This window comes from Chaetomium strumarium (assembly GCF_033439665.1).
Source record: "Chaetomium strumarium strain CBS 333.67 chromosome Unknown B0T15scaffold_2, whole genome shotgun sequence".
Taxonomy (NCBI): Eukaryota; Fungi; Ascomycota; class Sordariomycetes; order Sordariales; family Chaetomiaceae; genus Chaetomium; species Chaetomium strumarium.
This window is the reverse complement of record NW_026944430.1, coordinates 1,509,725-1,537,263: the sequence shown is the minus strand read 5'-3', so window position 1 is coordinate 1,537,263 and position 27,539 is coordinate 1,509,725. Positions and strand designations below refer to the sequence as shown.

The 27,539-nt window shown below is 56.2% G+C and overlaps 12 protein-coding genes across 12 annotated transcripts; 6 read left to right on the top strand and 6 right to left on the bottom strand.

Moving 5' to 3' along the window:
- The first annotated feature begins 87 nt into the window (after positions 1-87).
- Positions 88-1,635, top strand: B0T15DRAFT_572396 (6-phosphogluconate dehydrogenase). The gene has a single exon (XM_062870889.1). It carries the CDS (start codon positions 377-379, stop codon positions 1,610-1,612), a length of 1,236 nt encoding a protein of 411 aa, XP_062723952.1. The 5' UTR covers positions 88-376; the 3' UTR covers positions 1,613-1,635.
- A 50-nt stretch (positions 1,636-1,685) lies between these two features.
- Positions 1,686-3,793, bottom strand: B0T15DRAFT_410469 (major facilitator superfamily domain-containing protein). Its single transcript, XM_062865377.1, has 3 exons — positions 3,260-3,793; positions 2,678-3,134; positions 1,686-2,586 (listed from the first exon to the last, which is right to left on the bottom strand). Exons 1-3 carry the CDS (start codon positions 3,529-3,531, stop codon positions 1,738-1,740), a joined length of 1,578 nt encoding a protein of 525 aa, XP_062723951.1. The 5' UTR covers positions 3,532-3,793; the 3' UTR covers positions 1,686-1,737.
- Positions 3,794-4,078: 285 nt separating this feature from the next.
- Positions 4,079-5,654, bottom strand: B0T15DRAFT_490765 (uncharacterized protein; the record flags this gene model as incomplete). The annotated part of the gene is made up of 2 exons (XM_062866716.1): positions 4,079-5,014; positions 5,427-5,654. The coding sequence occupies 2 exons, from the start codon at positions 5,652-5,654 to the stop codon at positions 4,079-4,081; spliced, it is 1,164 nt and encodes a 387-aa protein (XP_062723950.1).
- A 470-nt stretch (positions 5,655-6,124) lies between these two features.
- B0T15DRAFT_490764 (S-adenosyl-L-methionine-dependent methyltransferase) lies at positions 6,125-6,913 on the bottom strand (the record flags this gene model as incomplete). Its single annotated transcript, XM_062866715.1, has 1 exon — positions 6,125-6,913. The coding sequence occupies one exon, from the start codon at positions 6,911-6,913 to the stop codon at positions 6,125-6,127; it is 789 nt and encodes a 262-aa protein (XP_062723949.1).
- Positions 6,914-7,123: 210 nt separating this feature from the next.
- On the top strand, positions 7,124-9,359 carry B0T15DRAFT_500027 (cytochrome P450; the record flags this gene model as incomplete). Its single annotated transcript, XM_062867358.1, has 4 exons — positions 7,124-7,573; positions 7,655-7,894; positions 7,952-8,198; positions 8,293-9,359. Exons 1-4 carry the CDS (start codon positions 7,532-7,534, stop codon positions 9,357-9,359), a joined length of 1,596 nt encoding a protein of 531 aa, XP_062723948.1. The 5' UTR covers positions 7,124-7,531.
- A 156-nt stretch (positions 9,360-9,515) lies between these two features.
- Positions 9,516-11,872, bottom strand: B0T15DRAFT_99803 (PhoD-like phosphatase-domain-containing protein). The gene is made up of 4 exons (XM_062871531.1): positions 11,700-11,872; positions 11,631-11,642; positions 9,984-11,581; positions 9,516-9,897 (listed from the first exon to the last, which is right to left on the bottom strand). The coding sequence occupies exons 1-4, from the start codon at positions 11,775-11,777 to the stop codon at positions 9,708-9,710; spliced, it is 1,878 nt and encodes a 625-aa protein (XP_062723947.1). The 5' UTR covers positions 11,778-11,872; the 3' UTR covers positions 9,516-9,707.
- A 308-nt stretch (positions 11,873-12,180) lies between these two features.
- Positions 12,181-13,574, top strand: B0T15DRAFT_523693 (emp24/gp25L/p24 family/GOLD-domain-containing protein). Its single transcript, XM_062868712.1, has 3 exons — positions 12,181-12,587; positions 12,666-12,854; positions 12,925-13,574. Exons 1-3 carry the CDS (start codon positions 12,435-12,437, stop codon positions 13,213-13,215), a joined length of 633 nt encoding a protein of 210 aa, XP_062723946.1. The 5' UTR covers positions 12,181-12,434; the 3' UTR covers positions 13,216-13,574.
- A 144-nt stretch (positions 13,575-13,718) lies between these two features.
- On the top strand, positions 13,719-16,067 carry B0T15DRAFT_428839 (SKIP/SNW domain-containing protein). Its single transcript, XM_062865696.1, has 4 exons — positions 13,719-13,903; positions 13,968-14,472; positions 14,523-14,648; positions 14,705-16,067. Exons 1-4 carry the CDS (start codon positions 13,763-13,765, stop codon positions 15,631-15,633), a joined length of 1,701 nt encoding a protein of 566 aa, XP_062723945.1. The 5' UTR covers positions 13,719-13,762; the 3' UTR covers positions 15,634-16,067.
- A 542-nt stretch (positions 16,068-16,609) lies between these two features.
- B0T15DRAFT_490759 (glycoside hydrolase family 16 protein) lies at positions 16,610-18,086 on the top strand (the record flags this gene model as incomplete). The annotated part of the gene is made up of 6 exons (XM_062866714.1): positions 16,610-16,853; positions 16,909-16,962; positions 17,030-17,076; positions 17,140-17,339; positions 17,422-17,930; positions 17,989-18,086. 6 exons carry the CDS (start codon positions 16,610-16,612, stop codon positions 18,084-18,086), a joined length of 1,152 nt encoding a protein of 383 aa, XP_062723944.1.
- A 472-nt stretch (positions 18,087-18,558) lies between these two features.
- On the bottom strand, positions 18,559-19,349 carry B0T15DRAFT_490758 (Tim17/Tim22/Tim23/Pmp24 family-domain-containing protein; the record flags this gene model as incomplete). Its single annotated transcript, XM_062866713.1, has 3 exons — positions 18,559-18,939; positions 19,032-19,127; positions 19,218-19,349. 3 exons carry the CDS (start codon positions 19,347-19,349, stop codon positions 18,559-18,561), a joined length of 609 nt encoding a protein of 202 aa, XP_062723943.1.
- Positions 19,350-20,053: 704 nt separating this feature from the next.
- On the bottom strand, positions 20,054-24,377 carry B0T15DRAFT_99617 (uncharacterized protein). Its single transcript, XM_062871530.1, has 9 exons — positions 24,263-24,377; positions 23,909-24,062; positions 23,700-23,847; positions 23,179-23,641; positions 22,189-23,131; positions 21,485-22,131; positions 20,785-21,429; positions 20,289-20,736; positions 20,054-20,232 (listed from the first exon to the last, which is right to left on the bottom strand). The coding sequence occupies exons 1-9, from the start codon at positions 24,263-24,265 to the stop codon at positions 20,120-20,122; spliced, it is 3,564 nt and encodes a 1,187-aa protein (XP_062723942.1). The 5' UTR covers positions 24,266-24,377; the 3' UTR covers positions 20,054-20,119.
- A 1,192-nt stretch (positions 24,378-25,569) lies between these two features.
- B0T15DRAFT_99549 (branched-chain alpha-ketoacid dehydrogenase) lies at positions 25,570-27,529 on the top strand. The gene is made up of 4 exons (XM_062871528.1): positions 25,570-25,820; positions 25,909-26,028; positions 26,087-26,369; positions 26,437-27,529. The coding sequence occupies exons 1-4, from the start codon at positions 25,660-25,662 to the stop codon at positions 27,271-27,273; spliced, it is 1,401 nt and encodes a 466-aa protein (XP_062723941.1). The 5' UTR covers positions 25,570-25,659; the 3' UTR covers positions 27,274-27,529.
- Positions 27,530-27,539: the final 10 nt, after the last annotated feature.

Genomic DNA, 27,539 nt, shown 5'->3' with positions numbered 1-27,539 from the left:
TGGAGCAAACTTGCTCAGCTGCAGAAATGTCTGACAGGGGTGTTTATGTTGAAGCTGACAAGCCTTCGTAGTACTACATACAGTGTACAGTGCGAGTACCTTAGGTACTAGTAACTACCTCCCGTCTAAGTGACAGGGACATCAGGACGAGGGGGGGGTTTCTTGCTTTACCATGCCTCATCCAACCCTATTCGGAGGCTCTTGTGCAGGTACTCCAAGGAGATTCGTCCGGACTTCACCTATTTATCATATATCAACTATTAGAGTCGCCCGCTACTCTCCCTATCCTCAAGCCTGAACTCTACGAGCAGACAGATGCCTGGTCCGCAAGCTGTGAACACCTCAACAGTGTCGGAGTGACAGCAACACCACCGAGATGCAGCCCAAGGTGTCTATCATCGGGGCTGGGCCCGCCGGGTTCGCCCTCGCCGCCGACTTGCAACGACACGGAAAGAGAGTACTGGTGTATTCGCACCCAACCCACCTCCGGCATGCCAACGGCGTCAGGGAGAAGGGCCATCTGCAGGCCAACGGCGTCATGGAGTGTTCGACCACACTCCCCGTCACGTCAGACATGGGCGAGGCCGTAGCCTTTTCAAGAATCCTCATCCTCACGGTGCCGTCGACGGGCCAGGAGACGGTGTTGCAGGAGCTGAAGAAATTCGCACTGCATCGCCACACCATCGTCGCCGTCCCGGGCAATCTGTTCTCGCTCGTCGCGGCCGCCGAACTGGACGCCGAATGCATCCTCGAGACCAACCTCTCGCCCTATTCCTGCAGGATGGAGGAAGGCGGCCTCCTGACGGTCATGGGCCGGAAGAAGCGCATCTTCATCGCGCCCCTGTCGCACTCACAGCAGCAGCAGAGAGGCCAGAATCAGATTCAGAAGAGCCCCAACCTGGGGGGAGCGGCGGCGGTCACGACGGTCGTCTACGACAAGATGCGCAGCCTCTTCCCGATGGAGCTCCGGTGGTGCAGCAGCGTGGTCGAGGTTTGCCTGTGCAACGTCAACGGCGTCTTCCACCCGCTGATGATGCTGATGAACGCGGGCCGCATCGAGAGTCAGAGCACTGCCACTACTACTAGTAGTACTACGGGAAGCGGCGACAACTTCCTGCTGTACCGCGACGGCCTGACGCGGTCCGTGGCCAACGCCATGCTCGCCGTCGACCGCGTGCGCATGCGCATCGGCGAGGCCTTTGGGCTGCGCCTCCCGAGCGCCGTGCAGATCTCCAACGAGTGCTACGGCCAGGCCTTTGCCGACTTTGTCGACCTGGCGCGCAATTCGCCGCCGCACAACCGGCTCAGGGCCCCGTCCACTCTCGAGAACAGGAATCTCTCCGAGGACGTTCCCGACTTGCTCGTCACCTGGTGCTGCCTGGCCGAGAAGCTGGGGATCGATGCCTCGCCGATCCGGGCGGTCATCGTCCTGGTCGGGATGGCTACCGGCGTGGATTATTTCGCCATCGGTAGGAACCTGCAGCGACTTCACCTGGATGACGTCTCGGCAGACGAGCTCGTGGCAAGATTCAGTCCGGGCGGCGCACATGGAATGATGGTGGACTGCGGTATCCCTCCAGAAGAAGGGGGCAAATACATGGCAGTGCTGTAAATGTCATAAGTGTGATTCGAGAGAGAGTAAAGCAAGCATGGAGGGGGAAAAAAAAAAAAAAAATCAAACGTTTGAAATTTCTGTGTCCCCAGTGCATCTGCGATCATCATCAGGCCTGTACAGTACTATAGAAATCTGACTTGAAAGACCCTCAAACGACGCAGCTTCGTCCCATACCTGCCTACAACCCAGGGCACGGGGGCAAACACAAGGGCAATAAACGCCAGTAAGCTGTTCCCCCAGCCCCAGCCGAAGCTATAGTATAAGTCCAGGCCGCAGAGAGGAATGAGTGCCCCGGCGGTGCCTCGCAACACTGCGTTGGCACCGACCACGCTGGCTGCATACTCCTCAAACGCATCAATCAGGTACGTCTGGATGCCAACGAAGATCAGAATCGACCCGAACCCGGTCACGGCCGTTCCGATCTGGGGCACGATCCAGTGGAGATGCCCTTCCACGCTCCACCCATACAGAAATAAACCCAGCGGGAACGCCAGGGCCCCGGGCAGCGTGATGACCAGCGCAAGACGGTCCTCGGGTGTGGCTGTCTTGCCGGCCGCCGTCCGTCTCCTGACGGTCCTGTCGCTCCATTGCGCCGTGTAGAGCAGCCCAAGCAGAGTGCCGACGCCGCCGGGAAGGAAGACCAGACCGGCGGCAGAGGTCGAGAATGCGTAGACGTCCTTGAAGACGAAGGAGTACGTTGCGAAAAGTAGGTAGAGGATGCCGTAGAGGACGGCGACATAGGTGCACATGACCGTCACGACGGGACAGCAGGTGAGCATTGTGGCAGGCCGCATGATGCTGTATTTGAACAGCTCTCGTGGAGTGGTGTCAGCAGAAGCGAGCTTGGATCGGTAGCGAATGCTAGGGTAATTATTGTTCTCCTCGTTGAGTCGGGCAGCCTTCCTTTCCAGCAAGACCGCAGGATATGTTTCCCTCAGGACAATGAAGGCAAAGATGGTAATGAGTCCGATCTGGATCAAGGCAAGGTTAGCAAATCCCATCGTCATTCTCTCTCACTTCATACATATACCCCCGGCACAGTTAATGTAGTGGTAAACTCACAGCAATGGAAACGACCCAGAATATCCACCTCCACCCAGCCACCTCCGTCACATAACCGCCGATGATGGGGCCGACCATCGGACCGAGGATGGTACCGACAGACCAGATAGACACGGCCTTGCCTCTCTTCTCGCGCGGCATCAAGTCGGCGATGGTTCCGGAGCCGATCGTGATAGTGGCCACGCCAGCAAAGCCCGACAGGAAGCGGAAGACCAGCAGCATGGCTTCGTTCCGGGAGGCACCACACAGGAGGGTGAAGGCCAGGAACAGCACGTTGGTCGTGTGGTAGACGACCACCCGGCCATAAAGCTCGCTCAGGGGCGCGAGCACCAACGGGCCGCACGCAAAGCCCAGCACAAAGATGGACACGGAAAAGGTGGCGAACGAGGCCGACGTGGTCTGGAAGTCCTGCATCACCTGCTGGACGGCGGGTGCGAGCATTGAAGATACAAGTGGCCTTGTTGAGAACGGTTTTAGTCAGCTATCTTCACTTTTATCACTAGGTACAATACCTTGCTGCGAGAAGTAGTAGCAATAGTACAAGTACATGTTGTAAGCTGTAAGAAGACATCCCCAACTCACACTAGGAAACTAATGACCGAGATAGTCAGGATGTTGGTCCATTTCACCACCGACGACCAATTCACTGGGTTCTCCGGATCTTGGTCCTCGGGCTCTTCCCACCCTACCGCGATGGTGATGGGTTCGACGGCCGGCTCAGGAGTTGCTGGGGCAGTTGTCACTTTCGGGCCTGGCGAGGAAGAAAGATATCGGTCACCACATTTCTCGATCCCCTCCGGGAGTGCGTTTGATTGTGTGGCAGCCATCTGTCCTGACTCTGCCCCTGAACTCATCGGCAAACGCAGTATAGTTCGACCGGATCTGAGTTCATCACGGTAGCATGTTGTAGTGGGACACGGTCAAGAGGCCACAGGCTCCCGGAACCCTAAGGACGGTGGGTGGCATGGGTAATTTCCGCCGAGACATAAGTGAGGTACCTAATAGGAACCAGGTGGCCATGCGTGAGCATTTAGCTCAAGTACCTTACATGTACCACCTCAGCTGCGCGTGGTTTCTTTTCTTGACCCAAGTTACTGTACCGTGTGTAATTAGTCCATGTCAACCACGTGCTGTTGACACTAGAGAGGGTTACTGAGAGCCCCGGCAGCTAAATTGCTCAAACTGCCTCCGGGTGAATGCAGAAGGTAACCATGGGCCATGCTACCTTACCACCACCACCACCACCACCACCACCACCAAAAATTCCGTACAACCGAAAATATGGGTTCCTGATTGTCCCAAGCCAGCGGTAAATTCGTTTTCGATCGGCATCAACGCATCATAGTCGCGGATTGTGCGCGGATGGCAGAGATTGCTGTTGGCCTTGATATTGATCCCATCTCACTGAAATCGCTCCTCGTAGTAGCGGGTGAAGTCTGGGGGATATGTCGTGAGCCTCTCGGAGCCGTCAAGAAAGTCGGCCTCCTCCAGCCTTGCCTTCCAGTTCCAGAAGCAGTGTGAGTTGCGGCTTTCAACATCATCGTGGGAGAAGATTGCAATGGTAACGATGAACTCCTGCAATGATCCATACTCAAACTCGAAGCCGTCTTCGCGGAAAGGTTGGCAGTCCAAACAGAGCTCGAGATGTCGCTGAAGGAAATACTCAAAGAACTTGAATTCTAACGCGGCAACAGGCTCATCCGTCCAACCAATGTGATTCGGTCGTCCGGAGTGGTTGAAGATATAGTTGAAAAGCACTGCTACACTCATGATGTTGGGGGGCATCCCATCTCTGGGGGTTCCTTTCCCATTTGTCTCGGGCACCGCCGGTCGCGTTATCAGCCGCCTCCAGGGGCCATCAGGGCCATCGAGGCTATCAGCCCGTGACGTCAGTAGCAGTGTCTCCTCGGCCCCGAACATCCCAAAGAATACAGCTACTGTCAATTCAAGCCGACCTCCGTTGTTCTTGTCGGTGCCAACACCCTCACTCTGGGTTGATGGCGGGCGAGGCGCGTCGCGGTCAAGGATCCACTGGTCCAATGCGTGGGGTCGGACTTGTTCAACCAGCCAGAACATCTTCATCAGCTCCCACACGACAAGATGCGCGTCCGAGTGGCTTCCACGGCCGTCAGCGAGGGGCTTCGCGATACAAGGGCTACATCCGTCCGGGAGCCGCGGGTGGGTAAGACAATATTCTGCGCGACCATAACCTTGCTCAAAGCGGTCCGCCATGGCTTGTCGAGACTCTTTGTCGGCTAAGATGCTATCCAGAAGCCACTCGGCAATGGGGCCGAAAACGTCGTCTTGCGCCTCGAGCGAGCGCTCGGATGTCCGGATCTGGGGTGCTCCCGGGCCTTAAATAGTGGCTCCTTGTAGGTGCCAGCCAGCGCAGCGCCGACGATGAATAGCCGGAACACAGCCTGGGACACGCGGGCGGTCCACTCGGGCATACGAGCGGGATCCTCATGACCAGCAAGTTCAGCAACGTTACCATAAGACCTGTCCGAAGGGTACGTCAAGCCTTGGTCGCAGAGACATGTTGCCATAGAACGGGCGAGTCAGTGGAGACCAAAAGCGGCCATCAGTTCCGAAAGAGAGGGTTGCTGGCGCTGCTGTTGGAGCTGGCGAGGCGTTATGCGAGTTGGCGGCAGCTCGCCTCGGCGTTCGGCATCCACCACCAACTGTGTCATCCGCGCCTGGGATTTGATATTTCAGTGACAGCTACACAGTAGAAGGTACTAGCACTCACTGCCGTGAGGGCGTCCTGGAAATGCGGAATCTCGCGAAGCCAGACGGGCCATACGGCCGCGGCGACATTTCCGCGCCAGACATCACACACATGCCGACATGTCGAGACAAGGGCGAGGACGTCTCGCGTCGAATGACAGTATTGGAGGATGCGGAGGATGAGCTCGGCCGGGCCAGACCGCGTCAGAAACCTCAACCCGTCGGTCCGCCGAGGTTCTCGGGTCGTCATGGTGCTTTGTGGAACTGTGAAGAGTTCTGAGGATGTCAAGACGCAATTGGTGTCCTGCCCTTGCATTTGAGAGAGAGAGGGGAAAGACTTGGTTGGAGTGGGCGACGGAAGGCAGCCACGGGTTGTTGGGTCATACTTACCTGAGGTACCTACTAGTAGTGCAAAATGGAATGATGAAGAACCGCCCTGGCAGGTGCCACCGTGGCAGTAATTTGGGAGCCCGTCCGCTCTTCCCTCGACAACTTGGAAGCTCCCAACCGTATGTAATGGTATGTTAGGTTATCTGGTACTAGTCGATATAGCAAAATCATGTCTTGGTACCTTGCCATCAAATTTCAGTTACGGAACTTGCCCTCTCGCGGCCCTTCTCGACGGCACAGAAGGCTTCCTATGTCTTAAGGTCACGCCACAATGGCACAGTCAAGAAACTGGGCTTCCCTCCAGAGAGACGGGGAGTCCGAGTAACACGCTCAGCTTTTAACAGCCACTGTAACCAACAGCTCCATGTCCATCCGAATCCCGTCTTCCGTGACAAGCTTCTCCCATTCCCTCTTCATTTCCTCCCTCGCGCGCGGCCGCAGATGCTCGGGGATGCCGCCGTACGTCTTTCCCGAGGAACTCGTGACAAGCCAGTCAATCATGGCGTCGGCGTCCTTGGCTGCCTTGACAATCTTGTTGACGACGATGATTCTGTCGGCGAACCCGGCATCATCGAGCAGTTTCTCAATCTCATGCCGCTTGAGAAATTTTGGCGGGCTCTCTTCCGGATACTCCCGGTACGGCTCCCGCGTGAGGACATCTTCCTTGATTTTCTCGTGCGCGGCGACGAAGTCCCCCGACCCGCCCGAGATCCCGAGGCGGCCGCCGCCCGGCTTCAGCACGCGAGCGAATTCCCGGAGCGCCGCCGGCTGGTCCTGCACCCAGTGGAAGGTCGAGTTCACGAAGATGATGTCGAAGTTGGCCGCAGGGAAGCGGGACAGGTCTTCGGCCCGTCCTTCGAAAAAGGATAGATTTTGCCGGGTGTTGCTCTCGAGCGCGATGGCGATGCGTTCCTTGCTCGGGTCCACGCCCACGACGCTCCCGCTCTCCCCGACGAGGTCCGCGATGTGGGCGGTGAGGTTGCCCGGTCCGCAGCCGACGTCGAGGACGCGCATGCCGGGTGCGATGCCCAGTCTCTGGATGAGAAATAAGCCGGCGTCGTACTGGGTGTCATTGACCAGCGTGTAGCCCCTCGCTAACTGCGCTGTGTCGGCCGCCATGGTTGCAGCTGGGTAAACAGGTAGGTACAATACAGATATTGTTCCGGTTTGTATGTACTCTTCTGCTTCATGGAGAGACTCACGCCGCATACATATGTTGCAGGCGAATGAGAGCCGTAGATCTGTTGCGGCGAGGGGCTTCCATTAGCTCCAACCCTGCCTGCAGCCCGAGCGAGGGGATTTGAGCATATTACAACATAACACCATGTAGTTTATAGTCACAACGTGGGGCTGCACAAGTTGGGACAGACGACAATTAGCCGCGGATCCAGCACTTTACCGTGTACATCCAGTCCACAATATACTCGGGAGGAAAAGGCCCAAGGAAGGTGACCAACTGGGTGGGTAGCGGCCCTCCACGGCTTCCTGCGTATCTGAGACGCTGTGCCTTGGGTACTAGTACTCAGGTACCTAAGGTCCACCGAGCGGGCATGTCGTTCTTTGCACGCCGGGAGAACTTAGTTCGTCCTGATAAGAGCGTCAAAGTCAAAGGAAGACGAACAATCTGGCGGAGCCTCACGATACTTATTACGGATAACCGTGCCTTGTACCTATTTTGTACGTCTAGATTCTATACCAACGTCAAGGGCCTCAAGCCAGGACGACTAGGCCGCCAAGATGCTCTCTGCTGCTTCACTACTCGCGACCTTGGCAGTGCTGGTGAGCCAAATCAAACAGCTCGAAACATATATGGCGGACGCCGCTGACCGCAGCAATGACTCCCTCCTGGAAATCAAATAGGTCGTCAGCGGGGTTTTCTGCCAGATGCTCCACAGACGACTCCTTCACCCCTTGCGCTCAGTTCCCGGTCCATGGATCAACAGCGTGTCAGAGCTGCCAGCTGCCTTGGCCTTGGTAACAGGAAATCAGCACCTATACTACAGGTCGCTGCACGAGCAATATGGTCCGGTTGTGCGAGTCTCTCCCAACGAGCTCAGCTTCATCAGTGTTGAGGCTCGAGAAGCGATCTATGGGCTTCGGGTAGGTCAGAGTTGAGATAAGCCGAGTCAAATAGTTGAGCTGATAGTATCCGCACAGAAAGGGGGATTGAACATGGAAAAGAGCCCGATTTTCCTCGGCGCGGTAGGGCAGGTCGACGGACAGACCGGCGTGAGTCTGGCGCTCAACAAAGACCACGCCCGTCAGCGCAGGGCGTTGGGGTATCTCTTCACCAACAGTGCACTACTACGCTTGGAAGGCCTGCTCCATATTCAACTCGACAAGTTCGTGAGCATTCTCGGGACCATGGCAGCGGAGGACCGAGCGGTGGACGTCTCAGATTGGTGTAAGTTCCGATCCGATCTCTACTTACTAAGTGCTCACTTCCCATCGACAATCAAATGACTAAGTACTTTGCCAACCATGGACACATGAAACAGACACATACCTCGCATTCGACATCATGGGCGACCTGTGCTTCGCCGAGCCGTTCGGCTGCCTCGACCAGGCATCCGCAACCGAATGGTCCACGTCCGTGATCAACGTCTTCGTAGCCGCGACCTGGACGCAGGCCATCCGCCGGCTCTCCGGGGTAGGCACACGGCTCGAGCGGCTGCTGACCCGGCTCCTCGTCCCCTCCAAAGCCGCGGCGTGGCGGACCACCCACCTCAACAACTCGCGCGAGAAGACGCTCCGGCGCCTCGCAGACCACTCCGACGGACGACTCCTCCGCGACCACACCGATTTCATCCACCAGATCCTGCACAACAGCACGGCCTCCAAATCGCTCTCCCGCACCGAAATCATCCTCAACATGGCCCTCTTCATCAGCGCCGGCACCGACACCACCGCCACGGCCCTGACCGGGTGGACCTACTTCGTGTGCACGCACGGGGAAGTGTACGAGCGGCTGGTGCGCGAAGTCAGGACGGCCTTTTCTACGCCTCCTCCGCCGCTAGGAGGAGGAGGAGGAGGAGGAGGAGGAGGACAACAACACGGAGAACTTGAAGAAGAAGAAGAAGAAGAAGACGATACTACTACTATCAGTATCAGGTGGGAGACGGTCAGCCGGCTGCGGTATCTCGAAGCGACGCTGAACGAGGCGCTGCGCCTGTTCCCGCCGTCGCCGGCGACACAGCAGCGGCTGGTTCCGGCGGGCGGGGCGACCATCGACGGGCACTACGTCCCCGCGGGCACGACGGTGGGGGTGTCGCCGTGGGCGTCGACGAGGTCAAGGATGAATTTTCATGAGCCTGACAGTTTTAAACCCGAGCGTTGGTTGGTAGGAGGCGATGAGGGGGGCGGGAAGGACTCGGACTTCTCGAATGACCGGCTCAACGCGTCGTTGCCGTTTGGGACGGGACCGAGGGTGTGCATTGGCAAGAACCTGGCGTATATGGAGATGCGCCTCATCGCGGCGCATTTGCTGTACAATTTCGACCTTGAGCTGGACAGGGGGGGGAGCATGGAAGGGAGAACCGCGTGTGGGGCCTGGACGGACGGATGAGGCCGATGAAGGTGTTTCACTCCATGACCAAGCCGCCGCTGTGGGTGCGGCTGAGACCTGTTCGTGTTCGGGGAACTTGAAGTCGATAAGGCAGGAACCAAGGGCCCGGGCACCAGCTGCCTTATTGGACCGTTCTAGTATCATCTCACAAAATTCTTGACTCCTTGAACGGGGAGAGAATCGTCTAGTGAGTGAGAGTCTGTAACTGCGCCATATCTATGATAACTCTCCATAACCTATCCGCTATCTAATCCTGGGAGTTCAAATTCCGTAGAAACCAGGTTCCCATCCAGCCAGTAAACTCACCAACCTCTCTCCTTGTTCCGTTCCCACATTTTCGCACCCATTCTATTTCCCACCCCTAAATCTGTCCCAAAACGAAGACTTGTCGCTCACAACCGCCGGCGGCGAGAGCACCACAGTATTCCACACCTCGGCCCCGTCGACGAACAGCCGGTATTTCAAGCTGCTCTGCTCATTCTGACTCAGATTCTCGATGGTGATGGCCCCGAACTTGGAGTTACCCTTGTGGATGTACCTGGCAAAAGTCAGTCAGCAATTACCATTTACGTGGTATTATACCAAGAGGAGCTGCCTAGGTAAGGGGGTAAGGGGGACACGCACTTGACCATAACATCCTCTTGATCCGTCTGCCGGTACGTGGCATAGGGCGAGTAGAACTGGCTGAGCGGGCTGACCGAGAACTCCCACACGGTCGCGCTCTCGGGCCATCTCTCGTCCTCGGGCGGCGGCGGGAACTTGGTGGCTGCAAACTCGTGCCTGTCGCCGCTCAGCACAACCACGCCCACCCCGCGGCTGGCCACGTCCCACATGGCCTCCAGCGCCTTGCGCCGCTCGGCCAGGAAGCCGCCCCACGTGTCCTGCCGGTTGACGGGCCAGTTCTTGGTGAAAGGCACCGACGACGCCACAATCTTCCACTTGACCCCCTTCGGCTCGGGCCGATGCAGCCACGCCAAAAAGTCGGCGAGTTGCTCCTCGCCGAGCATCGTCTTGTCCGGGCTGTCCACCGGCAGCTTGTTGTTCGAGCGGAAGGAACGGGTGTCCAAGAGGAAAAAGCTTGCCGGGCCCTGCGTGAACTCAAAGTATGTCGTGTTGGCCGCACGGGCGCTGAGAGACCCGGCTTTCTTCGCCGGGGGCGGGTTCACCGCGGCTTGGTAGTTGTAGAAGGGGTCCATGGCCGCGGCGTACACGCCGGTCGAGTTGGCGGACCAGTCATTGGCGATCTCGTGGTCGTCAATCACATGGATCCAGCTCAGGTTCTGCCCAACTGCCGGCCAGTCCGGTGAGGCATAGATTTGGCGGTACTTTTGCCGGTAGTAGTTGGCGGACTTGTCCCAGTAGCGCGGGACGTCGGCGTAGATGAAGTCACCGAGGAAGAGCATGAATTGGGCGTTGAGAGAGGGAAGCGCCTGGGCGAGGTACTTGAACCCCGGAATGGACAGCGGGTGGTGGAAGGGGTTGTACGGCAGGCGGGGGACAATGCAGGAGGTCGACAAGAAGGTGAAGGGGCCGGAGTTGATCTCATCCGCCTGGCCAACCGGCGGAGGAGCAGTGAACTCGCCAGAGTGGTTGTTGGAGGTCCGCCACTCGTACGTCCGCTGCTTCGAGTGTCGCAGAGGAATCGATACAACCGCCGTGTAGTCGCTTTCATTGGTAGTCCACCTGACACCGCCGGCCTTCTGCCACAGCGGGTTGTCAAAGGGAGGATGGGGGTCCTTGATGTGGACTTCCACGTTGACCGGCATCTTGGACTGGTCTGGCTCCCGGATAAGCAGCTTGGCCTCGTTTTCCGAGACATATCCAACCCTGGCGAACGAAAGATCATCCGTGGGATAGTAGCGCTCGCGGAAGAGACGGTCAGCAACGAAACCAACCAAGAGGCCGTTGAGTAAAAGCGTGGCGAGGGACAGTGCCAGGCTCCGGGGGTTTGGCGCGCCTGTCAACAGTGTCTGCCACGGCTTGAGCGGTCTGTCCTTCAGGGAGATGGTCTCTTTGATGGTGACATTTTCGGCCACAACTTCCCCCTCACCGCTCGGTGTTTCATCGTTGCTGCTTTCGGGAGCATTTTGATCGTCCACCGTGGTCTCCGTAACTGTGAGGTCATATTCATCAACAAGCTCGTACTTGGGCTCATTCCGATAGCCCGAGATGAAAGCGGGCAGGTAGACCGCGAAAAGGGTGAAGACGATGGCAGGGAGAACCTCGCGATTGTTAGTGGTGAAGCCCATGAGACTTTCAGCACAGACTTACAGGTGCTAGCGCCTACGGACTCTCAAATTAGTACCTGTCGCCGAGGTTCTGTTGGACACACGAACTTACCCATCTCAAGAAGATATAGGAAGCCGCACGCAGCCCAATTGAGGCCGCAGTTGCGACCTTGGTCTGCGTTGTCGCCATCTTGGCTTTTGACAGCCGTACCTCCTGATAACCGCGCCAGATGATGTATGAGAGTCACGATTTGAAGGTGCTTGTAGTTTAAAGAGGTCGCTGTCACATGAAGCTCAGATCATGCTGTATCTCGAGATCCGATCCGGAATAATCTGGATGAGGGAACGGCGGTAAGAACGATGGAGCTTGGAGGACTGTCTCAAGTGGTTTTCCTACTGAAGCGAGCACTTGTTCTAACTAGCAGTATGGATAAGGAGAAACTCGTCATTCATTCATGATTTGAAACATAAATGTGAGAGCACGCCTTGGAAAGAGCCAGCTCCAGGCGCCTGACGCAGCCAGACAACTTGAACCTGGAAGTCGCTGATGTCACTTCCGGAAACGGATCCCAGAAGAGACAAGCCATCCTTGTCTTCAGCTGAAAGCTCGGACCATCTGTACGGAATTCGCCCCGCTGAGTCCTGACGGCCAATTGGCCGGTCGGGACCTGATTGTTCCGTCCAGAAACTCTGGGCAGTGGGGCTAAGTTACCTAAGCTCGGCCCTTCACGCAGCATTGGATCCGTGGCATTTGATGGACGGCGGCGCGACTGGCGAGCTGTCCTAAAGATAAGGTTGAGCGTTGCGACTCTTCCATCTTCGGCCGTACTACCCAACACCGCACACAATGCAGTTTCCGCTACTCTCATGCGGCCTCTGGGCCCTGCTGGCCGTTCAGGCGACGGCGACAGCATTAACATACAAGCTCGGCGCGAACGAGGAGGCCTGCTTCTACACGGCGTCGAAAACCAAGGATGAGAAGATCGCATTCTACTTCGCCGTACGTCCGCCGAGCTGATAACCCACTGGGGAAACCACCGCTTCCTCTTGCGCGCCGATGCTTATTCTACGTGTGCAGGTGCAATCAGGCGGCTCCTTCGACGTCGACTACAAAGTCACAGGGCCAAATGGAAAATACATCATGAGCGGGGAGAAGGAGCGGCAGGGTGATTTCGTGTTCACGGCTCGGGAGGTGGGAGAGTATAAGTTCTGCTTCAACAACGAGATGAGCGCGTACACGGAGAAGTTTGTGGACTTTGAGATTGCGGTTAGCATAAAACCCCCCTCGGTCTCCCAGTACAATACCGGACCAGCATGGCTGACCTGCGACGATCTAGGTCGAGAACGAGGCCCGCGTCACCCTCCCGGCGAAGCAAGGTGCCTCACCCGAGCACACCGAGTCGCTTGAGGAGTCGCTCTTTAAGATCTCGGGCCAGCTGTCAACGATCACGCGAAACCAGAAATACTTCCGTACCCGCGAGAACCGCAACTTCAGCACCGTCCGAAGCACAGAGAAGAGGATCATCAACTTCAGCTTGATCCAGATGGCGCTGGTGGTCTGCATGGGTGCTCTTCAGGTTTTCATTGTTAAGTTCTTCTTCCAAGGCGCGCGGAAGGGCTATGTATGAGGGGGTAGCAGCCTGGCGCGCATCGGACGATCTATTGGCGCTTTTCAGGCTGGCTGGGCGTACTGTCGAAGGTCGGACATGTCTTACATGACAGGTGCATGTATCATAGCAACGGGTCATGGTTTAACGACGGATGGTCTCTAATAGCCGGGTCGCATTCGGTTCTGGGTTTCCAGGTTTGAGCGTGGTGATTTCCTTGCCATTCAGAAATAATGCATCTCCGGCATGGGAGTCTGCCAGTCCGGTATTCAACTCCGCACCGGGAACCTTAACGTGTTCTAAGAAGTTAACTACACCTTCTTGACCGCATCCATTAATAAACTGGGGGGGCTACGGAGTATTTTGGAATTGGGGCTAGCAGTTGATCGCGGGCCATTGTTGAGACCCTCCTCGATAAGGCGTGTGTCACTCAGCCACTCAGCCACTCAGCCACTCAGCCCAGGCACTGTGGAGCCATTATTTCTCGGCCGTGATCCACCCCGTCTCGTCACCTCGAACGCTCAAACTACCCACTGCAACAGCTCACTCCGAAAGGCAGCCAACAGCCATGACCTCGATAGCGACGGGCCTCGCGCAGGCTCTCCCGAAGCCCAAGTACGATGGAGAACATGAAGAACCGCGGGTAGTACAGCGTGGTCCGCGAATCGTCAGCGCCGACCAGATTGACGAGACGCAAATCGTCGTAAGGGTCAGTGAATCTACGCCTCCCAATTTCCGCAAAACAACCAGTCGCTAACCCCGTCCCGGTACAGAGAGCTGGACCACCACCGTATCCCAACCGAGTAGGCTGGCGGCCACGCGCGCCAGAGGACTTTGGCGATGGCGGCGCGTTCCCAGAGATCCCCGTCGCTCAATACCCTTGGGGCAAAAACAACGGCTCATCTAAGTCCAACGCCCTTGTGGTGCAGGTCGACGCCGAGGGCAAAGTCGACTACTCGGCTATTGCACGACAAGGGCACAGCGACCAGCGCATCATCCATGCCTCCTTCAAGGACCTGATCCCGCTGCGGCAACGCGCCGAGGCGGGTGATCTCGACCTGTCGCGTCCCAGCGAAGAGGAGGTTGCGGCCACGGCGGAGCGGACCAAGAATGCGCTTGCCACGTTGGTAAGCGGCGCCTTGGCAGCACAGAAGCCGAAGAATGTGAACGTGGGCGGGAGGAGAGATCCGACCTTTGTTAGGTATACGCCGTCGGCGCAAATGGGGGATAGTTCGAAGAAGCAGGACCGGATTATGAAGATCGTGGAGAGGCAGAGAGGTAATTTTCAGCTCAAACCTAGTGCTATGGGCTGTGCTAACAACATTCAGATCCCATGGAGCCGCCCAAGTTCAAGCACAAGAAGATCCCGAGAGGACCTCCGACACCTCCGCCTCCAGTGATGCATTCCCCGCCTAGGAAGCTCACTGCCGAAGACCAGGAAGCGTGGCGCATTCGTAGGTCACGCTTCGTTTTCCGTTCTACGCTAGGAATGCCGGCTAACAGTCTGTAGCACCACCGGTCTCAATGTGGAAGAACTCGAAGGGCTTTACAATTCCTCTAGACAAGAGATTAGCGGCCGACGGCCGCGGGCTGCAGGATGTCCAGATCAACGACAAGTTCGCCCAGTTCTCAGAAGCCCTCTTCATGGCCGACCGGCACGCCAGAGAGGAAGTCCGGCAGCGCGCGATGATGCAGCAGCGACTGGCGGAGAAAGAACGCCTGCAGAAGGAGGAGCACCTCCGCCAGCTTGCGCAACAAGCGCGCGCCGAGAAGGCAGGCGGGAGCAGGAGACGATCACGCTCGGGCTCCTACAGCGGCTCTGAGTCCGGCTCGGAAACAGACGACTCGGAGCGCGAGCGCAGAGAAGCGCGCAGGGAGAAGTTGCGCGAGGAAGAGCGCAAGCTACGGCAATCGCGCATGGGTCACGAGCGGCGTGCGCAGGTGCTCGCTCGCGAAATGGACCGTGACATATCCGAGAAGATCGCGCTCGGCCTGGCGAAACCTACACAGTCGGCCGAGGGCATGTACGACTCGCGCTTGTTCAACCAGTCGAGCGGGTTCGCCAGCGGATTTAACGAGGACAACCCCTACGACAAGCCGCTGTTTGCCGCGCAGGATGCCATCAGCAGCATCTACAGGCCGAGGGCGAACCTGGAGGATGAGGATGATGAGGCTGCCGGCGACAGGGAGATGGCGCGCATCCAGAAGGGGAGCAGGTTTGGGGAGGCGCTGGGGAGGGGCACGTTCAAGGGGACGGAGGAGGCCGAGGCCCGGGAGGGCCCTGTGCAGTTCGAGAAGGACACGGCGGATCCGTTTGACGTGGACAAGTTCTTGTCGGAGGTGCAGCAGGGAACGTCGTCATCGAAGCGCGGGTATGGCCTGCAGGATGAAGACCCGCGTCAATCAAAGCGGAGCCGGGTGGATGATGACGATGAGTGAAGAGCTACTGCTACACAGTGTATACGACGGAGCGAAATAGAGTATTAGGCGCATTCTGAGTTCTGGACACCACCCCCCCTATCCGGCTACTATCAAATCGACGTGTGGTCCCAACACCCTTCAACCTCGAACATCCCCGCCTCCCGGATAGCTCGGATGCAGGTACAATACAATACCCCGATTCCAGCCCTATGGCCCCAGCATAGGTGGCTCTAGGACCTGCCTCGGTGTTCTCTCCTCTCATTTGACGATCCCACACAGTACAAACTACGTACCTAAGCTTTTCGGCCCCTAGTCCCTAGCTGGAGAAATGGGACTACCCCGGTTCGAAATCGGCCGTGGTATCCGTAAAATATAAGGCTACTGACCACACTCCGGTTGCAACAGGCAAATCGGGGTCCATTGATTTTTATCAGGCCGAGCGCTTCACGACCAAAGCATGGAGTATTCCATAAGCGATGAACGATGCAATAGGCAGGTGGTTTGTTTCCTGGAAATATTGGGTAGTAATATGTCACGATGCAAAGGCCTTGTGCAAATTCCGTGCAGGCTTGGGATAGGCGAAGCGCCCTTCAGCCTGATAGGGGGGAGGGGGAGGAAGCCGATGAGTGGGTGAGTGAGATGTTGCAAATACGAGAAATTGGGCCGGTGAGTGAGCGAGGTTGATAAGACGGGCAATGCATGATGCGCGTCTCTGGGTGTGTGCGAGACGATATTCGTCACTGTGTTGGTAGCGTGGGCCTTCGAAAGTTAGGCATGTAAGCGATCTAAGTATCATGATTGCGTATTTGACTGGCCACACCACAACGGATGAACTTATGAAGAATGGCTATCTGATCTGATGTCTGGATCTTTTGCACCCCGCGCATAGACAACCGCCACCCGGCTTATTAAAACCTCGTTCTCCTCAACATGGAATAGCTGACATATCATCCTTTCACACATGTTGTCGACGCTGTCGCCGCCAACGCCGAACATGAGACCCAATGAGCCGAAGGTGACGGCCTATGAGGCCAGAGAGTCCCACATATCGCGCTCCGAATGGGATCCAAGGAGCTGGTCTAGGAGGATATGGCTGATTTTGGTCACGATCATTATCATAATCGTGGTGGCCATTGTCGCGACAGTTGTCGGCGTTAGAGCGACTCGGAACAGCGGCAACGGCAAGGATGATAGGTATCCCAACTACACCCGGCTGAACTACACGCTCGTCGACACCTGTAAGTTGCGCGTGTATCTGGAAAAGCCACTCATGGGCAGGGGTTAACCAAGCAGACTCGGGAACGTCCTTCTTTGACAAGTTCGACTACTTCAACACCTATGACCCTGGTATGTCCTTCTCTCGCTGGAAGAATTGCCTGCTCGTATCCCACAGCTAACCCATCTTGCTGTTTAGCGGGAGGCTTCGTACACTACGTCAGCCCGGGGGACGCGAAGCTTCATGTTAGTCGCACCTTGAGCCAACCCCCTTATTTTAATGACCTGAGCTAGACTCACACCTACTAGAATCTCACATACGCTACCGAGTCCACCGTCTTGATCCGCGTAGACACCAGCGTCGGACCCGGCTCCGAACCCGATGCCTCAACCGGCCGCTTCTCCGTCCGCCTCGAGTCGAAAACGCAATACGGGCCGGGCCTCTTCCTCTTCGATGTCAGACACACGCCCTATGGATGCGCCACATGGCCGGCCCTCTGGCTGACGGAGTGAGTCTGCTCCAGGATTTTGTTGTGTCTTTCCTCTCCGCCCCAGAGAACGTAAACATCATTACTAATGATAACCCCGCAGCCCTAATAACTGGCCAACGCACGGCGAGATCGACATCATGGAGGCCGTCAACCAGGCCAACAGCGGCAACATGGTAGCGCTGCACACGACCGCGGGCTGCGACATGTCCGACATCCGGCGCTCCATGACCGGCACGGCGGGGCAGGGCGACTGCCACAACGCCACCAACAGCAACACGGGCTGCATCGTGTTGGCAACGTCGCCGGCTACATACGGTCCCGCTTTCAACGCGGCCGGTGGCGGCATCGTGGCGCTCGAGTGGAGGAACGAGGGCATCAGAGTCTGGGTGTTCTCGCGGAACGGCGCCGGCGCGCAGGGGTTGACGGCGTTGCCTGCCGCGGGGGAGACGATGCTGCAAGGGCCCGACACGCAGACCTGGGGCCCGCCGTTGGCTGATTTCCCGGCGACGAACTGTGATATGGCCCGTCATTTTCGAAACCAGAGCATCATCGTCAACATCGACCTGTGCGGCTATCTCACTGAGGCGCGGTGGGCTGATTCAGGATGCAGTGAGTTGCTGCCCCTTTTTTTGCTTGGTATTGAGACCCTGGCTGACACTGAGCGCAGGCAAGCAGAAATGTACTGACTTCGTTGCCAACAACCCCTCGGCATTCACGGATGCTTACTGGGAGTTCGGAGGCTTCCAAGTCTACAGTGCGTCGTGATGGGAGCAAGGAGGAAGGGAAGGGTTCAGAGTAGTACGACGATGATTTTGGATATGACATTTATGAATGCCTTTGATAGATTCCCCCTGTGTCGACGTACCATATATCCGCCCTGACCTTTTGTAGGGGAGACTGCGACGCGGCCCAGATCTCTAACTTCTTCGCATATCGTTGATGGTACATATTAGCTGCTGGAAGCAACCGTTTATCCCGCCCCTGAACTGACTAAGTGGAGATCTCCCTCGCCGCTCCCGGCACTGATACCCTGCCAGAATACGTCCGTTCGTCCCGCTCGAAGCAACCATGCCTTGACCCCATATCTATGCTGATGGAACGCCAAACGCCAATGCCATGGACAACGAAACCAGGCCCCGTCGGCCTATCCAACAGCCCTGGAAGATCAGAAGAGACAGACCATGTGATACACCCTCTCATCTCAAGAACACCCAAGCCCGTTTGAAACTGGCGGACCTCAGTCCTCATCCTTGGGCATCCTCATCCATGCATCAATAGCCGCACTAAACGCGGCGAAGCCCGCACACCCCACAGCCGCCGCCTGCGGCCCTCCATTCCTCGCGAGTATCGCGCCCGTCAAGCACCCGGCGGCAACGCCATTCCCGATATCGTTCTTCGCCCGGAGCCCCTCAATGCCGCACTCAATCCCACTGAACAGCGCACCCACTGCCCCAAAGTTCTTTGCCGTGCTCCACGACCGCGCACCCATATCCTTGAAGCCATGCGCCAGCTGTTTCTTCAGCGGCAGCGACGAAATCGTAGTAGCGGCAGCGGAGCCTGGGACGCCCGAGACGCCGCCGGGTGCCCCAGGGGTGTGGAACGGCGTGTCGTAGGCCATCTGGCATTACCTCTGTCAGAGACATTGCCGCTTGTAGTAGAACCCCCCCTTATCGAGGAGGGAGAAAAGGATGGAGGGAGGGAGAAACGTACGGAAGCCATGAACATGCCGAACAGCCCGCCCAACGCAAACCCAGCCACTCCACTCATCGCCGTCTTTGCGTAGCACGATTCCATGGCATTTGTGAGCTGTCAAACCACAGTGCAGGGGTCAGTCAGCAAATGCGCACTCCTCCGTAACAGAGACAAAGCCTGCGCTTGGGCAAGGCAGTCACATACCCATTTCACATTGGGGTCGTTCGGATCAAACCCGGGGGCGCCAGCACCACCCGGCCGCGCGCCCCCGGAGGGTATACCCGGCACGACGGGGATACCGCCGCCGCCGAGCGGGCCACCGCCGGGGAAATTCATTGTTTGGAGGGGCTGATGGGGAGCGTACGTTGTATCGTCGTGCGGGGGTTCCGTATCGCCTTGTATGGACGTCCTGGGAGGAAGGATGGCCACAGAGACGTCGTGCGCTTTGTCGCGATCGAGCGGATGGGGCAAGCGGCAGTTTAATATCAGTGACCCTCCACCAAAAAGTTCCTTATCGCTGCGCCGAGATCATTCTGCCTGCTGACACCGCATTTACCCATTACATGTTACTACTCGTAGTTACCATACGTATTACGTAAATTACAAGTTGCCATACCCACCCGTATAATACAGTACATATCCGTACTAACAGTGAGTTCAATGCCCCGAGGCCCTCGACAGCAAACCTCTCCTGAGAAATGAACCCTAATAATGATGAAAGATCTATACAGCAGGCACAAGCGTTGTTTTGGAAACCCCGAATCAGTGAGCCTGATAGCAAACCTCTTGTCTTCTCATTCAACCTTGGAACATTCAACCCGTCTCGCCTCTTAACCATACATAGGTACCTAGATGCTTCCAATGCCTCTGACCAAATACCGCCCGCATACAACTTCGTTGGCACCAGGAAATTCGTCTTTCACGCACACGTAACGATAAAGCAAAACCCAAGAATGAAGAACGCAGCAAAATGATGTGGCCGAGCTCAGGGTGCCACTTTTGACTAACAAGAACCAGCCCTTAACCGGGCGCCGCGACAAAAGGATATACACTTAAGGCTGTTGCTGCAGATCGCAAAACAAGGCATGCATCAATGGGGCAACGTTCTATCCCTTAAGAAATAGATCCACAGCACCGTTGCGCATCGACCGCGTCCGGTCAGGGTGGTCCAAGCCGAGGCAGTCATCCGCATTCGCCGCCACCTCCCAGAGAATGTCATCTGCCCACTGTCAGCTTTGACCTCATCGAACTCCGATCATGGATGACAAGACTCACCATCTGTCAAATATTGCGGTCTCGAGAACTGCGTCCGCTTGACAACAGCAAACTTGATCTTTTCGAAACTCTTGCCTTTGAGTCCCGTCCGCTTCTCAAGCCGCTTCTTGGTATCCGGAAACTTTTCTCCTTCTTTGAGCAGGAACCTGAACGGGATCCCATGTGCCCTACTAGGCTCTCCATGGAAGTGGAACACCGAGATGAAGTGCGTCGGATCTTGCTCGCCGACTTCCTCTGATGGTATCCGCTCAGCAATCACCGTCGTGTAGTCGTTGATGCTGATGACCGGATAGTTCCGGTCCAGTTCTCTGAAGAATTTGTGGTTACTGATCTCATATATGCGAATTGGCCCAGCCTCTTCTTCGCTGGGGATCTTGGCCTTCTTCACTAGACAGTCGATGAGATCTTCCACCTGGCCGTTTTTGGGAACCAGAACGTCATACTGGTCCTGCACTGGGTCAGCTGAGTCCAATCGACACATACTCGTACCACCAACCTCTTTTGTGATCCCTTCACTCAGAAGGGTGAGCTTGATGCTCTTCTTGGTATCCAGTTCAGCAAGGCTCATGTCGAGGACCTCGAAGAACAAGGCGTCGTTGCGCTGATTCATGTTTAGTTGTCCGTAGCCTGCTGGCATGAGAATGCTGCCGAGCGTCTGGTTCTGGCCGCGCTTAACCGCTGTCCTCGGGTTGCTGGAACTAGCGTTGACAGTGTAGAACCGCAAATGCGTCGGTTCGACGCCCAACTTCTCGCCAACCTTCTCCGACAGCTTGTCGTAACTCATCCTGGAGTTCAGGACCATTTCGAAGGGCGGGTATGCCTCTGGGTCACATTTCTGAGGGTGTGCGCGGAACGCGACTGTCCGCTTGTTGAGCAGGAAGTCGTAGTATTCACGCGCATCTTCGCACCGGTCCAAAGATTTCGTTCTACTAGAAACGTCAGCGCCATCCATCTCGCAGTAGACCAAGGCACGTGTAACTGACGCCTCTTCGGAAGACTGCCTGTCGCTCTTGTCGCCAAGTCCTAACCTCGACTTGCGTTCGTGAAGCCGCTGGAAGCAAACGATGTCGCCGTCCTGGAGCTCCGCTGTCTTGAGAGTTTGCTTGCCTTTCAGGACCTCAATCATGTTGGGTTTGATTTCCTAGGAGCGATCAGCAACTCGTCGTTACGGCCTAAGCATTGGTTGATGTTCTTACCTCCCAAAGCTGAATCTTCTCGTCGCTCGACAGCTTCTCCCAACCCATCTTCTTCATGATGACGGGAATCAGCTCCTCAACCTTCTTTTCCTTGCTGATGTACACATGGCCGACGCCTCTCAGCGTTTGGGCCTCGGCATCGAACCATTTGAGGAAGAGCAAGATGAGGTCATTCTTAACGACGACCCCGTTCTGCAAGCCCTGATGGGTTGGCCAGTTGACGGCACCATCCGAGGCCACCTCCTCGGCGACTTCCACCCAGACACGTAGTGCAAAATCTCTGTGCGCCGCAGCTCTAGTGTATGTTTCCTCAACAGTCGGGCGGAGGTCCATCACTGGTTGATCCGGGCGGATGGTCTTGTTTTGCCGGTTGACCATGATCCAGAGTCTAACACGTTTCGGGTCCTGCTCAATATTGGCGGCAATCATGTTAACCAAATCTTGCATCGTCGCCGAACGAAGGACGCGGTAGAACCTAGGTGCTGCGGGATCCTGGTCTGGCGTCGCATCAAAATTGGTTAGGTCGGTGCCACCATGTTGTCTAAATGTTGCTTCTGTGATGGCCTTGACGCCGAGATAGAGATGTTGCTCTTCCCTCTCCTTGCGCCGGGCCTCTCTGGCAGCGTATTCTTCTTCGAATCGCCGTCCTGCAGAACTGTCAGTTATCCATGGAGCTTGGCCAAACATCGGCATGTTCCGCTTACGTAGATGACCTGGAGTGTCCTCTGCTGTGACTGGGCAAAGGATCTTGTCGAGTCTCGACTTGCGAATGTACACTAGCATGTACGCACTGTTGGGCCGCATCAGGGGACCCTTCTTGTTCCCGAGCGGCCGAACGTGCCCGTTGGGCAACTTGAAGGGGCCGCCAAAGTTCTCTTCCAACACCTCCCGTTTTGTTGCCTTGGTGACCTTGTCGTCGTCGTACTTGTACCACCAACCCTCCTTCTCCGGCTTCAGGAAAGCATAATAGTGGCCAGCATTAGAGTCACCGCTATGTACCAAAACACCGTGCAACTGGTACTCCCAAGGCTCGGACTTGTCGGCTTCCTTGTCCAGGAATGGGGATGCGTCAAACGTTTCTGGGAACTCGTAGCGATCATTGATCTTCATCATGGCGTCGCGCTGAATGTCGTACTCGAATCGTTTGAGCTGTAGATGCAGGACATCCGGAAAGCTCATGAAAATGACGCCCTTGTTAGCGTCCTGGAGTTTGTACTCGTCGCCGGCAAAGTATTGGTTCTCGCCGTCAAGCTTCTCCACCTGGATGTAGTCCTGGAAGCTTTCCAACAGATTCTCGTTTCCGCTGACGTTGAGTTGGACGTCCCAAAAGTCTTCGATCCGGCTCGACTCGTACGGAACGTTGATGCAAGAGATGTACGTCTTGATTTTGCCGCTGAACATCTGCGGCAGCGCCTTCTCGAACGGGGTGCCTTTCATCTTTTCCTCCATGCGTTCCATGAGCTTCCGGGAAAGCTCCTGTACATCCTGCTGCTCGAAGATATGACGCGTCTCCCAGCCGAAAGACTTTGTAAGCTCCGCGGTCCCCACAGCTGTGTTGGAGGTCTGTAGCTGGTAAAAGAGCCTTTGCAAGGTATAGGCGCTGTTATTCATGCTCTCCTCCTGTTCTGTCGGGATACCGTAGATCGCCTATTGGAGGTTAGTTTGGACTTTGAACGATCGGTCGGCGACGTTACCTTTCGAAAGGCGTTGGTGAAGTATAAGGACTGGAGAAGCGAATTCAGATAGCAAGTGGCGCCCTGATTCTTCAGACCAACATAGCCGGTTTCCTTCTTAGAGTCATAGTTGTTGAAGTTGTGCCACAGCACGCCAGTCTCGTCCTCGACTACCCGGACGTACGCGCTGATGTTGGCGCAGTCGTTCTCAATGAGCGGCCGATCCGCATTCTCCCAGACGGTATTGAACATCTTCCGAGTCTCAAGGAACCTCGTAAATCCCCAGTCGCTCTCCTCCTTCGTGAAGCGGTGGTGGGCCGAGTGTTGGTAGAAGATCTTGGGGTGATTCTTGTTCCATAAAACGAGCGCGAACTGCACACAGCAGTGCCAGTCGTCGGGAACATTGTTGGCCTCGAAACCGTGTTCGAGGTAGATCGAGCATTGGTCAAGGACATTGTTGCCAAATGGGAAGAGTAGGATTCGCCTGCGCTGGGAGTTAGCGGCTTTGTCGATACAAGCGGGAGCGCGGTATTGTAGTGTACCATGGATAACCACCAGCGTGGAATATTGGGCCATGCTCCTTCTTGTTCATCGCTCTCCAGTTTTCCACCGTCCATGTGTGGACCTGATCCTCCAAGATCCGAGGCTCTTCGACTAGCGGCGGCAAGACAATCTCTTTCATAACCTCATCTGCGGCATGTCAGCGCATAAGTCGTAATGGATAGCACAGGAAAGCAAAGGATAAACGCACAGTCGCTCGCGAGGACCGTCCCAAGATCCATGGCGTCGGCATTGATGAGGGCAACATTGTCTGTTTCGGTACCATTCGGCTCAACGACATGCTCCTCTGGATCATCGACCATCATGGAATTAGGCGAAGGAGCCTCCGAGTTCTGGTTGATGTCCTGAACGCTAAGGTTAGCGAGGTCGTCGGTTGGCGGGGTAGTCGCGCTCATGTTGGCGATGGCGGGTCTCAGCGGGCAGAGTCAATGGGAAGGAGAGTAGCAAGTTGTTGGGAAGAGGAGGCCGACGAAATGCAAGCCATGGAAAATGTGGCGACCGTTGCATCCCAGGTCGGGGAGCCAATTTGTTGAAAGGAACTCACCATCCTCAAGGGGCCGTATTGTCGGGAAGGCACGACTTTACGATGGAAGCCACCGAACTGGCGCCTGGAGCCACTGTCGGGCGGCCCGGCAGCGAATCTAACAAGCAAATCGCAAGATAGGTACTGAGAGACCCTACAGTCCCTGAGAGACAAGATGCAAGCTGCGGCAGCAAGAAAAGCAAAAGGCTAAACAGTGCTGGTAGCAGTGGCACGCAGCAAGCAGTAATATGCAACTTGAGGAAGCTGTCAAGACAATGAAACTGAGGTTTGAACCACCACTCCACACTCTGGGGTCCGGTCGTGGTGCAAGAGGGCGCAGCCATGGCTTGGCCAGCTTTTTCGGCACGGACTTCAAGAGCAGCGGGTACAAGTACCTCGAGGCTCGGCACGTCAATGGATACTTGATGCTAGCCCCACTACTTGATGTGTGGCGGCAGCGATGAAGTACCTGCTTAACGAATCCTTCAAAGAGGGACCAGTTTCACGCCCCTCTAATGACGTGTGTTGCACCGAGACAGTCCGGCTGGGGCTGCCCGCTGCAGGTTACAGTTCGCTGTGTCGGAGGCATAGCAAATAGGTAGGCAAGTAGAGGTTCTAGGATTGAATTGCGCTGAATATGGTAATGGTTATAGTTAAGTCCTCAGATTGCTCAAAGCGAAGTATATTTCTCCTGTGCTTCTCAGCTGTTCTAAGGTGGCGTCTATGCTCCTCGCTTCATTGTTTCCATCGTTTTCGAGGTGGGGAGCAGTCTTGGTCTTGTCGTCCTTCGTGTCAGGAAGTTCACGGGCTGCACAAGAGATCTAGTGAGGTGCAGTCTGAAAATCTCTAGTTCAGCCAGATTAGGAGGGCAATGTGTTAAGCCACAGTAAGTAGACTAAACCCTTGAAATATACTGTGTGCCGAGGGAATGCAGCTTGAATGCGCTCACCACTGGCAATGAGCAGTTGAAGATCCCGTGCCTGAGACAAGCTGGTATGTATTGTAACTTACCGTGCGGCTGTATTGTGATTTAACCAATAATAAACGGCCGTTGTTGCCGTCATCAAGAGCCCTGCTCCGCATGTGCAATGCCGCGAGAGGACCCGCAACAGGGTGTATGTTTGGTCAAGCTGCGTTCACTTGACAGTTGCGATATCGCAGAACTTGAACACATCATCCGAGCAAGTTTAAGGGCTGTTGCACCGAAGCATCGCGACGGCTGGGATATGACCAGCATAGCTGTTGCTGACTCACAGGCTCTGCGGTAGCTAAATAGTCACCCTTCCCGATGTAAACGCAATCGGCAACAGTCTCTCTGTCTGTCCCAATGACCCATTCCTCGCCACATTCACCGACTCTGAACAGTTAACCAGCTGTCCTCGACGAATCCGCCGCTCTCCTCGCATGGCAGCTACGGCATGCCGCGAATCTCGGTGCATCATGCCACGGCGTTTGCCCGGCTGATGAGGAGGGCAGGGCGGCCGGGCACGGCTGCACGTGTGTGCTTGCCAAATCGGCCAATAGCGCGGTATTCGCATGTTCATAGCCCGACATGGCGTCCTGTCTCAGTCTTGGATGAGTACGAGCCTCCACTTATGTCTATGCCGCTATCCTGCCTGTTCGGCCGTACCGCTGCGACTCCTATGCTCACTCATTCTTTGGGATAGATGGGTTGCGAAAGAAGCTCGCCCTATCAGTCTGCGCCAGCTCATGGTGTTTGGGCGCTCGTTGACCGAGTCGAGACTGATCAGCTCGGCCAACTACGTGAGGACGGAGCTCCCAACAAGGCAAGCGCGTATTCTGTGTCCGCTATCGAACGCCGTCCTGACTGGATTCTGCTCCCAGAATCGCCCACCGGATCCGTGACATGCAACAGCTGCCCTATGTGGTCGTCACCAATCCCCACATGAGCGAGGTTTATGACTTGTATTACACTGCCTTCGACACGTTCCGCAAGGTGAAAGACATCAAGACGCTGGAGGACAACGACCGTTTCTGTCAGACGATCCGTTCCATGCTCAAAGCCCACCTGACGGTCATTCCCAAGCTGGCAATGGGCATTCTCGAGTGCAATGGCCTCATGGCCGCGGCAGAACTCGACAAGTTCATGAATACCATTCTCCGATCTGTATGTTTAGCCTAAACGGCTTCCGTTCATCTGCTAGGTCGCGGCTGACATACCACCCTCCCCGTAGCGCATTTCGCGCCGCGTAATCGCCGAACAACACCTCGCCCTAACCGACACCTTCCATGCACCCTGGTTCTCCCCGGGCGCCAAACTCTCCGAGTCTGAATTCATAGGCGAAGTTTTTCTCAAGTGCGTCGCAAAAGATGTGGTATCACGCTGCGGCAAGGCAGTCCACGATATTGTCCGGCGCGCCTACGGCCCTGATATAACCCTTCCCGAGATTCACATTGACGGCCACCTCGACGCCAACTTCCCCTACATCCTCAGTCACCTCGAGTACATCATCGGCGAGCTGCTGCGTAACTCGGTCCAAGCCGTAGCCGAAAGACACCAGCGGCGCAAGGACAAGGCGGCCGATCCTGATAAGCCCCCACCGCCCATCGAAGTCACTATCTGCGAAAGCCACCAACATGTGATCATCCGCATTTCCGACCAAGGCGGCGGCATCCCCCGCGAGAAGATGCCCTACCTGTGGTCCTTTAGCAAGGGACCCGCCAGCGGCAAGATCCTGGCCAACCTGGGCAAGGTGCCCAAGATGGCGGCGACGATGCAGGAGCTACAGGTTGAGGGCGAGGAAGACGAACACGGCAGTCGTATTGCAGCAGCAGAGAACGCCGGGAGAGGCAACGAGATCAGCAGCTCTTTGGCCTCGCTATCGAGCCGGCCGCCCAACCTGCGGCTCGGCATGGGCTTGCCGCTGAGTAGGGTATACGCAGAGTACTGGGCTGGCAGCCTGGCGCTGCACAGTCTGGAGGGATATGGCGTGGATGCTTTTCTGCAAATATCCAAGCTCGGCAACAAAAACGAGCAGTTGACGACGCGGGCTAGTATGGACGCTGTCTAGATGAAGGCGTCTATGAGGCTATCCAAGGACAATCCAGCTCGCTGTCTGGGAGCGGACGTGGTATTACATATAGCCCCCAATCTTCACAGAGCTCGCCTTTTGTTTGCAAGACAGGCAGCCTTTCTCATTATCTGGTATCATGAAAGGGGCAGCTAAATTACATCATTCCTAACGTTCGACTAAAAGGGAGGCTCTGGAAAGAATCGGCTAAGGAGGTCGAGTCCTTTGTGAGAGAAGTGCTCAGGACCTCCTATCCTCGGGGAATC